The sequence below is a fragment of the Acanthisitta chloris genome, unplaced genomic scaffold (assembly GCF_000695815.1).
Source record: "Acanthisitta chloris isolate BGI_N310 unplaced genomic scaffold, ASM69581v1 scaffold4453, whole genome shotgun sequence".
NCBI lineage: Eukaryota > Metazoa > Chordata > Aves > Passeriformes > Acanthisittidae > Acanthisitta > Acanthisitta chloris.
In genome coordinates, this window is record NW_008663269.1 from 20,822 (window position 1) to 32,333 (window position 11,512).

General features: G+C 42.0%; 1 protein-coding gene across 1 annotated transcript in view; it reads left to right on the forward strand.

Moving 5' to 3' along the window:
• The first annotated feature begins 7,060 nt into the window (after positions 1–7,060).
• ZNF831 (zinc finger protein 831) overlaps positions 7,061–11,512 on the forward strand; it is an 8,934-nt gene continuing 4,482 nt past the window's right edge. Inside the window, exon 1 of the mRNA XM_009070932.1 lies at positions 7,061–11,290. Coding sequence (XP_009069180.1) covers positions 7,061–11,290 — 4,230 coding nt within the window. The remainder of the gene's footprint in view (positions 11,291–11,512) is intronic.

Consider the following 11,512-nt stretch of genomic DNA (forward strand, 5'->3'; position numbering starts at 1 on the left):
ATTCTTCTTAAAAGGTTTGAATACTGTGTTCTGGGACGGTATTTCCAGAAGTAATAAACCAATTTTGCTGATATTTCATGGAAATAGTGTCAAATATATTTATCCTCAGGGTATGGGATAAGAATTTCAAAGTTCAGTCAGCAGGTTGGCTAGTTGCTTTGCACTTTTCTAACACTCAGAGCAGGGCAAAACTTCAGGAACAGGGACTTGTCACCGAGCAGCAAGATTTCCCAGAGTATGAGCAGGAGATGGTTCCACTGAGAGACTGAAGTTTCAGAAGATTAGGAATTACACATTTTCAGCCTAATTCTGCAGGGGACTGAGGCTCTGAGCTCTGCTCAGGAGGTCCAAGCAGTGTGCACACAGTGGCAGCACACACAGATCAGACACATCCCTTCCACCAAGAGAAAAGGTGCAGTCAGAACTTCTGTTCTGAGACATTTCAAGGTATGAAGTCAAACCGAGAAAAGAGCAAAGGCAGAATAGTTTCCAAGTAAAACGAGACTAACAGTCATTTCTGGGCTGATCAGGAAATGTATCAGTTCCATTTTGCTTGTTTGAATTGAGAACTAGAAAGTGCCAGAATTGGGCTACGCTCATAAACATTTTGTTTCCATCAAAGGAGGAGTGTGTAAAGGACCTGCACAAAATTAATTTCAGACCCTATGGTTCACTAATACTTTATGATGCTAATATTTAAGCAGAAGTTTTGTCTAGTCAGTCAAGGGAGTTCATAAGCACTGGCACCTTGTGCCAGCTGCAAGTGGTGGATGAACAACTGGAAATGATAATCCCAGTGTCTGACAATCAGATTCTATGTACTATTCTCAGCATCACTGTCCTCGTATGAAAGGTCTGACAATCAGATCCTATGTACTGTTCTCAGCATCACTGTCCTCGTATGAAAAATTAATAGCTAACAATCCTGTAAGAGACTTTCTTGTAAGTTTGTAAAGTTCTTTAAAGCATGGAGGAACTTCCAAACCAATTTCCTTACTAGCACAGGACGATTGCTGCTTTCACTTGCTCACACCTCTGACAAAACTCTGGAGGTGTCTTTGAGGAATTAAAACTGTTGGGGAGGAGCCTTTTCCACAGATACCTGGGACCCAGAAGGTGCTGTGGGTTTAGCTCCTCAAATCCTGATTAGGACATGAATGGAGAGTGCAGTGTAGTCCCACTGTGCAGTACCTGACAGTAGTATGATCACTACACATAGTTAAAATAAATACTTTGCTGTATATTGAGACAGCTGAAGTGAGTTGTGTGTCTCTGAGCAGGTTGCTGTTTTGAAGGGAAATGTTTATAAGTAATCTTGCATTGAGATTCCAGTTTAGGAAGTGACACAAAAATTAGACTGAGTAACAAGAGAAAAGAAAAATCCTTTCAAGCAGAACTAATGCAGTGTAAAACTGGTCCTCTGTACTATGTGTGCAGTTCAAATTACTTCTAGCCATTACAGCAACCTGTCCATCCATATAAATAGGAAAAATCACAGGATGCTGTGAAGCCAGTCTGATTCCAGAGGGAGTTATTCAAGATTTAGAGGTTTTAGATCAAGTTTCAAAAGGTTCTGCTAAGTCCTGAAACCTGTGTGATAGTGGCAAATACCCACACAGCCACTTGCTTTAGTTGTAACTTGCTTTAATTAATTTGTGCTTCTTTAAGCCTCTCAGGATAAGAAGTTTGCAGTTTTAGCACTGGGAATTTGATGTGAGTGGTTGAAATAATGAATTTTAAAAGCTTATCTATGTTTTTGATCTGTTACTAATTCCAGTATACTGCTGGAATTATTAGCCCTGTTTAAAATAAGTGTCCCTTGTAAGCAAGTTCACCTTAACTTCATAAAAGTCAGTCTCAAAGTGGAATAAAATAGAATAGGCTCCAAATATGTGATCAGACTGAAGAGAAACTAATTTTGACTGGTTATGTAAAATGCCCATAATCATCTGTTTGTATGATTTGATTCATGCCAGTGTTCTATTATAAGATGTGCATCTTTTTTCCCCGTTGGTTTGTTGACTGCAGCTTGCAGTAATCCTCCAGAAGATCTCACTTAGAGGTGAGAATGCATTGCTTTAGGAAAGTATCTCCCAGTAGATCTGAAACTATTTGCTGCATGTAGTTTTCTCCATATGGCCAGACTGAGTCTGTGGAGCAGAAGCATTAGTCATTGGAAAGCAGTTCAGAATGTCAAGTATTTTCTAGATTCACTGATTTTAAGCATCTGCAGTGCCATTAGCAATTACTGGGAGCATTTCAGGGTATGGTAGGAACCAGAAGGATTTTAAGTGACAATACTAGGCCCTGTTCAGAGCTTCTCTGTCCCCTGAATAACTGGATGATAGGCAACAAAGACAGGAAGAATGAGACAGAAATATTTCTCCACCTCCAAAATTAGAGGCCTACTAAATCAGGGCTCCAGAGACAAACAGAAAGCGATGCAAACAACAGGCAAAACTCTCCAAGATCAGTAAAGCTGTGTGGGATGAAAATCCCCAGAGGCCTCCAGCAATAGTCTATCACCAGAATCAGTAAAGAAAGAGCTCCCACTGAGGAGATATTGGACAATCATCACAGTTTCACCACTACCCAGTGGTGAAAATCTTCCAAAATGTGGTGTTCCCAAGGAAATCCCACAGGCCAGACAGGCTGATTGTGTAATATCATAGGGAATGCACATTCCAGTTTGGGATTCACTTAGTCTAACAGCAGTGGAGGGTGTAGACATCCCAGCACATACCTTGAACAAGAGCTGTGCTCTCCCAGGACCCCTGGGCACTGCTGGCTGTGTCACCTCAGGACTCTTTACTAACTCAACCTGCATACAAACCCTAACCTTTTAAAATGATCTTTTCACTGCTCTTGACTGTCTCTGACTCTGTTTTTCCTACAGCTTTCCACAAATTTTAGGGAGGTTTTCTTTTTGAGCATGACCCAAATGCTTTTAACATTCCTGAAGCATTTTCCCACCTGGTTACTGCTTTATCCCTCCTGCAGGACACCCTTAGAAGACTCTGGTGGCTAACACCCACACTGGATAAGTTTAGCATTTCATATGGAGCAAGTGGCTTCTCTCCATCATTGTTTTCTTTTCCAACACATTTTCAGAGAGACCTTTACTGCAAAGTTACAAGCAAATTACCTTTAGGAGCATAAAGAAAAAAAACCCCACCTGTCAGTGTATTTCATTGAATGATGCAACTGAATAGTGTACAAAACCTCCAGGTTTCAAATAGAGGTTCCTATGTAAATAGAGATAAAGGAGACAAAGAGATTGAAAAGCCACTTCTTTTTCTTCTGTTTCAACTCTTCCTGTTTTCTCAAGGTTGTTACTGTGACACCAATGTAAAAAAAAAAAAGGCAAACCCCACTTCCTACTTCTAATCTGTTTCAAGTCTTTGTCCCTGTTTCTCTCTGCTTACACCATGTATTGCCAGAAATGAGACTATTTTGCTGAAATTCCTGGCTCAGTCCAAGGTATGTGAGCTAAAATTATTTATCTATAAAGAGGATTCTACTTCTCTGTGCTCTCTGCTGTTACATTTAAGGGAGAGATCACCAAAAGCTTTTTAAAAGGAAAAGACTTTGAGTGTAATTGAGTATATTGCTTATGTTCAGAATGCTGAAAATCTTCATCTGTGGGGTTACAAACAAATCTGCCATGTCTCCAGGTTATACCTGTAGAGCAGGGCAGGAGATTGAGCAATTGAGCACTTAGAGTCTGTGATGCTCTTCTCAGTGGTGTGTCAAAAAAATGATATGTCAGTGCAGGAAATAAGTGGTTACATGTTTATTTCTTGATTTTATGAATACTGATGGGCACTTGACAGAACATTAACATCTGCCATGCACAAGACAAAAATCTTTTGGTTTTGTAGTGCAAGATTATTATAATGATGCTGACAAAATTAAACGAGTTTTGTAAGATGTATTTGGAATTCAGCAAAAGTTCTATTAAAAAAGAAACATATTAAATGTAAAATGAGGGTTTTTTTCCACCATCCCTTATAAACGTCCTTTATACTAATGAAGTGAATGAGACAGTTTCTGCTAGGATGATTTGTTGTCTGAAACTGCTCTAATTTGTGACTTTTCAGTGTTCCACAGACCTATCTGTGGTGTGTACCTGAAGGAAGAATTCAAACTAGGAACAAAAAACCTGTATTTAGATGGGATCTTAGTGACCAGTTGAAGAAACCAATTTAGAAAGTTTTGGAATGGCCAAATCCTGCTTTTAGTTTTGTTTATAGGAAATATTTCCTTATCTATTTAGGATCAAGTTGTTATACTGCAGTTCAATGCCAGGAGTTACAAACTGAGCTGAGAACATCAGGTAGATGCTCAGTAACAGGGCCCAGGGGATAATCCACAAAGGAAGTTTTTCTCCTTTAGGCAAGGACTACCCAGAATCAGCCTTGGGGCAGAATTGGTTTGAGATGAGCTATTTTTGTCAATGTCCAAAGAAATACAGTAGCTTCTTTTTTTGTATATAAACAACAGATGTGAAAAGTCTGATTATATTTACCCCAGTAGAATACAAGTTTCACTTAGGAAGAAAGTATGTTTGTTTGCAAAGTACCAGAGCTGGTAGAAATGTGTTTTTGTATTCTTAGAATCAAAGAATCAACCAGGTTGGAAGAGACCTCCAAGATCATCGAGTCCAACCCTCCCATGGTTACTTGACCATGGCACTAAGTGCCACAATGACATTGTGCATCCCCATTAGTTTAGCATTAGTGAAAACTTTCCTTTCCACTCAGGTCTTTTCTTTGTGGAGCCTTACAGAGCACTGAAATGATTCCCAGAATTACAGGCTGGTTTAGACCCCAGAAATTTAACAGCACAAGTTGAACACCACAGAGTCTGTGGTACTTTGGAACCACAGGATTCATAGGACCAACATCTGCCTGTGGTGAGTCCTGCTGACTCTTGGGCTGGCCTGGCTGGGCCCAGCAGCTCTGCATGCCCATGGGGACACCCAGAGAGAAATGCTTTGTGACACTGGACCAGGCTGATGGGGGAAACATGAAACATGTGGAAATGTATTTCCACACTTCTCTCTGGGGGAAGGAGGGGAGGATAACACTGTGACTTGTTCTGGCTAATGTGGCCTTGTTAGATGTTCTAGCTACACACTATTTAGGCTAAACTGTTCTTCTTTGAGTCTTGTCCCTGCAGCATATTTTTTTCCCTTAACTATTTTTTATTTTATTTTCATATCCTTGGACAAACTATTTCATGCTTAGTTTATGAGTATCATTGGCTCAGCTCTTATCACTTGCTGCTGTTTTCATTGCATGCTGTGTTAAGTGTAAAAGTGACTGTGTAACTTAAGAACCATCTTAAATGGACTTGAAATGTCAATAACATCACTTTGAAAATTTGAGAAATCCACTTTAATCCTGTAGTGTTAACCACACTGAGGAACATGGATAATAATTCCTTTAACAAGCCACAAACTTGTAACATTATTCCATCAATACTATCTGTATTTAAAAGCCACTTGAATGATAGTTCCCTGTAGAAATCTCTGAAGTGGACAAGAAACTGTTTGATAACTGAGCTTGAGTTATAGGATTCATGAGAAAGGAGAAACAGCAAAATCTAACATTTTGCTGTGCACAGATCAGTACATTTTACAGGTTATTTTCTGGGATGGAACCAGCACAAATTTCAAACAACACCTTAAGGTAATTCTTTTACTGTTTCCCAGTAATGATTACCTATTAAAATGATCCAAGGAAGTTACAGAAACACCACTACAGATTATGCAGTAAAGCAGCAAATTGCAGATTTCAAATTTAGCCACTGATTATGTTATTCTAAATGGGGTTTTTATGGCTATTTGCACAAGAACAGCCCATTATTCATGGCTGTGAGCTGTGAGTATAGCTGAGGAATGAAACAAACACCTGAATTTCACTTAGACTGTAATTACAAAGGGTTATGCTGATGCCCACAGCAGTTCTTCCAAAGATAATTTTCAACCTGTTTATTTTGATAGTTTTCTCTTTGTTTCTAAGAAATAAAAGAAGACAATACAATTTTTTGTTGAAATAAGTAGTCCAGACCAGCGCCAACCCTGCATGGATTTGGGGAGATTTCATAAGAACAGCTTCACTTTTTTCCAAAAACTGTATCTAGAAGATGTTTTCCTCTGGCACTGAAAGCATCTAAAATTAAGGGGTATACCCTAATATCCCCATTAATTAGACAAAATTAATTTGGGCTACACAATATCCAGCTTTAATTTATCCCACTATTTTCCTGTGATCTCATCTTTTCCACTTTGCACATATTTATGTCAGTCTCACTTGTAAAACAGGACATCAGTTTCAGGTTGTTCACCCATTGTCATTTTGCATCACTTGTTGCAAGGTGTTTGCCCTTAGCTCCCTTGGGTTGGGTAAACACAGCTAATACTCAGCCACTTTCAGTGTCCTGTGTCTGTTGCCCAAAGAAGCTGAGCACTGTTTATCCTCAGAGGTTTTCACAACCAGAGTGGGTAACACCTTGACAACCTCATCTGACCTCAGTGCTGACTCTGCTTTGAGCAGGTGTTTGAACTAACACCTCCTGAGGTCTCCTCTAACCTCAACTGTTCTGTCTTTCTCTATTAACAATTCTTCATTAAATTAAAACCCAGAAAGCAAATATTTAATGGGAATATTAGATTGGAATAGAAGATTAAAGTTGCATTATTTCTGGCGTGCTTAGAGCAATTCCATTTGCAAATCTTGAACCTCAGATTTATTTCTAATGCTTTGGGCACTGATTGCAGCTTGTAAGAGCAGTTGTATGTGCAGTGTTCAGTGTTCTTTACACCGTACTGAACTTTAAGTCCTAGATAAGAAATGAAAGATTAATCAACTGAATTGGAAAATGAACGAATTATTGTTTGTATAATGCCTGTATCTAAGATCTGTGACAGCCTTAATTGCTGAATTTCCCAATCCAGCAGTGGAAAGTGTCTATTTTATTTGCTGTCTGCGGATTCCTACATGTCTAGTTTTCCCTCCCTCGCAGATCCATGAGCACATGGCAGACAGCTGTTGGGATGGAGGCACAGAAGCAGTCTGGATTTACAGCTGCACCAGCAGATCAGCCTGTTCCAGCCTCTTCTCTCCAGCCCTCACAGGGTTCTCCAGATCCCAGCCAAGGCAGTGTGGTTCCTCCCCGGGAGCAGGCACTGTCCCAGCCTGTGTATCTCAAAGCCCTCACCATCCCTCTGTACCAGCCTGTCCAGGCAGGATGCTTTCAGCCACAGGGGCACTTAGTGACCAGCAGGAGCTGTGTACACCTCGACAGCACCAACATCCCTCTCATCCTGAGCCCACTCGTTCCTCCAGAAGGCACAGATCAGCCTCAGTCAGTTTTTCCCAAACAACTTGGGCAAAGTCTAACATTGAACATAGTCAGCACTTTACCAGTTTTATCATCACCGACTTCTTGTGTAAATGCATGTCTTGGAAGCCCAGGAAAATCAAAAAAAGCTGGGAAATACATCTGCAAACACTGTGGACGAGATTGTTTGAAGCCAAGTGTCCTTGAGAAGCACATTCGCTCTCACACAGGGGAGAGACCCTTTCCATGCACCACTTGTGGGATTGCATTCAAAACTCAGAGCAACCTGTATAAACACAGGAGGACTCAAACACATGTCAACAACACCAGGCTGCCCTCAGACTCTGACACCAGTGGTGCATCAGAGCAAAATGAGAGATCAACAGAGAGCACCACCTCACACCAAGGCAGCAAACTACTGAGGAGCACCAGTGAAGACAAGGGGATAGAGCTGAAACAACCGAGTTCAGAGACCAGTGCTGCCACAGACACCGAGAGACACCATGAGCTTTCACTCTCAGCAACAAGCACTTCATCAGCTGCTTCAGAAAATCAAGACACAACAAATCAGTCCTTCAGTTCAAAGGTTAATCAGGGGGTTCTTGAAAGAGAACCTCAAAGCTTATCATCTCCAGGAGCTTTGCCAAATGGTCCCTGTCAGAGGAAGAAGATGCAGGAGCAAAGAGCTCCAACTGCCAACAAGCACATCCAGTTGCAAAGGCAGCAAGCAACCTCTTCTGAGAAACAGTGGGATTACAAGCCATTGGACTGCAAGCTGAAGAAGTGTGAGAGCACTGACTCGGGGTACCTGTCCCGCTCTGACAGCACAGAGCAGCAGTTGGCATCGAGCAGCCCCTTGCACAGCCTCTCTGAGCACAGCACAGAGCTGGAAAATGAGGCTGCCTTCAGCAGCCCAAGGTGTGTCTCTGGAGGCACTGCAAAGCCAGAGGCAGCTGAGAAGGCTACAGCCTTGATGCTGGAGAAAAAGAGGCTGGAAGAACACATTTCCAAACTTATTTCTCACAACAAGAGCGTGGTGGATGATACCCAGTTAGACAACGTCAGGCCCCGAAAAACTGTCCTTTCTAAACAGGGAAGCATTGACCTGCCAATGCCTTATACATACAAAGACTCTTTCCATTTTGATATCAGGACTTGTGATGTAAATAGGAAAAAGAATCTTTCCCTTTGCTCAGCAAAATCTACCTTTGCACCCCTGGAGAAATGCAAGCCAATGTTTTTCCATTCAGTTCCCACCCAGTTCTCCACCACGATCGACACTGTGCCTGTTACACGGAGCAATTCCTTGCCCTTTATGGAGGGAGCAAGGATGGTGCATGACAAACCAGGTTGCTCTAAACCACTTTCTCTTACTAAGCAGTCTGTAAATACAGGCACTGCTGGTTTGCTGCCTAGCAACAATCTTGCTGCAAATTCAGTGAATTTTCCTAATAGCCATCACAGAGCTCTAGTCAGACAAACAGCAGTGGATGATTTGCCTCTAAGTAATGTGGTTGATCATCCTCCTCCACCAGAGGAGTTGCAAGGGAGTAAAAAGCTTGGGGCTGGAGAAATAATCCCTGCTAAAAATAAGAAACACAATCAAAGGAAGTTAAAGATGTTCTCTCAAGACAAATGGCAAATGTATGGAGATGAAACATTTAAGAAAATCTACCAAAAAATGAAAAGCAGTCAAAATGCCAAGAAAATGAAACAAAGGGGGAATAAGATTACAGATATTACAAGCTTCACTCCTGATTCAAAGGAGTCAGGCAGCAGCACTGAAATTACTGAGGAAAGAGATGGCAGGAGCTCTGCAAGTGACAGTCATCCCTCCCTTGTGACAGCAGCTTTAAACACTGGTAAATCAGGAACCTGTACTCATGGCAAGCATGTTCCACAGAATGTGTCCTCTGAGGAAACTGCAGACGGTGTGACCTGCCTAATGGAGACATCACAGTCCATAGACACCAGTGCACAGCCTGTAATGAGCAAAACTTCCCGAGACCTCAGTGGCAGTGACACAGACAAACACACAGCTGGCAGCAGCACATCGCTAGCTCCGAGCAGTTGTGAGCTCAGGCTTCAAAATCCTGAGTGTCAGCTGAGCAGTACCAGAAGGAATGATGATTGCTTGCCAGTACAGAGTAGCAACTGGGAGAAACCAAGCCCTGGGAAAGAATCCAGTAAATTGGAATTAGATTGTATAAGCACTTCACACCATTACAGAAACCATCAGAGGACTAAGGAGAGTGGCCAGCATGGTGTGACACCCCCATGGGTCCATTGCAACAGCAGAGAAAGCACAGGGAAATCCCAGAGTCTACCATCAGAAAGAAAAAAGCTGAAATTCGAAGCGGAGAAGATACAAAACCTGATTTCAATGCCCTGCCCGACTCCTGGTAGTGGAGCCAACACAGCAAGTGAAGCTGAGAGAGTTCATTGCTCTGGCACTCAGTGTCTTTCCACAGCTCCACTGAAATTCTGCAGGGAAGCAGAGGAGCAAAAATTGAGCACAGGAATTAATGAATCCACTGGAGGTCCTGAGAATGTGGATTATATGAAAACAATCAAACTCCCCACAAAACCTCTTCATTATAGTGACATTCACCTTCTTCCACACTCAGCAGGTGCCTCAAAACCTTCAGAGCCTGAATTAAGGGGAAGGGATTGCAACTCTCTTGCCTTGCAAAGTGCAACAGATAGAGATGACAAAACATGTTCTGAGAAAACAGGAGCAAATGTGCCACTTTTCAATGAAAATGCTGTGGATGTGTCTTCTGAAACTCATCATCTGCAATCTGGACATTTAACTCCTGTCCCACAACAAAATGCCTTTTCTCCAAAATATATTCTTAAATTGCCAAAGGGCAAGAGAGCCTCAAATTTGTCACTTTTGCTTAGATCTGAACAGGTCACACCTTGCACACCTGTGACAGACACCTTAACCAACCCTCCCTTCCCTTCCAGCACTGGATCACTCTGTTCTCATTCAAGTGATGTGGTTTGGTCCCCTTTAAAACTTGAAGTGAGACAAAAGGCTGGCAAAGGAGAACTTCGGTGGAATGTACACACAAACTGGAAAACTCCAGGATTTTGTTCAACACTCAAATCAGAAACAACAAATATCTTAACCACATCAGATAACACCTGTTATAACCAAAACTTCAGGCAGCAGGAGCCAGCAAGAGATGACTGGAAAAACAAACAGAACAAAAATAAACTGAATTATCAAAGGCAAACAGCAGAGAAGTGGATGAGCATAACTACTTGTTCGACACAGACTCCAAAGAAGAAAATATGCTTCACTTCTGTGTATACAAGTGGCTTTTTCATATCAGCTGACATCAAAGAAGAGAGAAAGGTTTTCCATCATCTTTGCTCAGGAGGTGACTCTTTGATAAGGACATCAGCTTCTAGCAAGGCTGCAGAGCCCACAGTCATGGGCTGGGACAGAGGGGGAAGTCCCTGCATCCCTAAGGATGTGTCACCAGCACTGCAGGATGTGCAGCACTCTCAGAGCTCCCCAGACAACCCCACTTATTTCTGCCGTTCTTTTGGCACTTTTTATTGCCACACTCTCACCACTCACTGTAAAGAATTCCCAGTGCTGTCCTGCAATAATCAGACCTGCTGCTCTGGCAGTTTAATGGTGTCAGGCATGAAGAGCACATTCCCTTCCCTCAGTGCTGAGCCACGACTGACCTGGTGCTGCTTAACCAGGAGCCTCCCCCTGCCCACGGAGCAGAAGGGCAGTGCAGACTCTGCCTACTCCTCCATGCACTCCTGTGACAAGGATCCCAGCACTCAGTGCACCCTGTCAAAATATGACATTTCTATTTTCAAGATGAAGAACATCAGCAAGACTGTGGCATATGGCTTAGCAAACACGAGTTTGAAAACACTGGTTTCATCCTTTTCTAAAGGACAACAGATACAGGAGGTAATATTAACAATCCTATTTGCTCTCTCTCCAGGGTGTTATTGGCTCACAGCCCACCCCCCCCTTATTAGAGAAATGAAATAATTGTCAGAACTATGTTTATGGACACTTACAGGCACTTGTTGATGCAGAATTTACAGTTTATGTTTTAAAAAAATAAGTCTCATGCTCATTTATTGCATGAAGAAGACATTTGTGTGAATATTGAAGTTTCTTTCACTT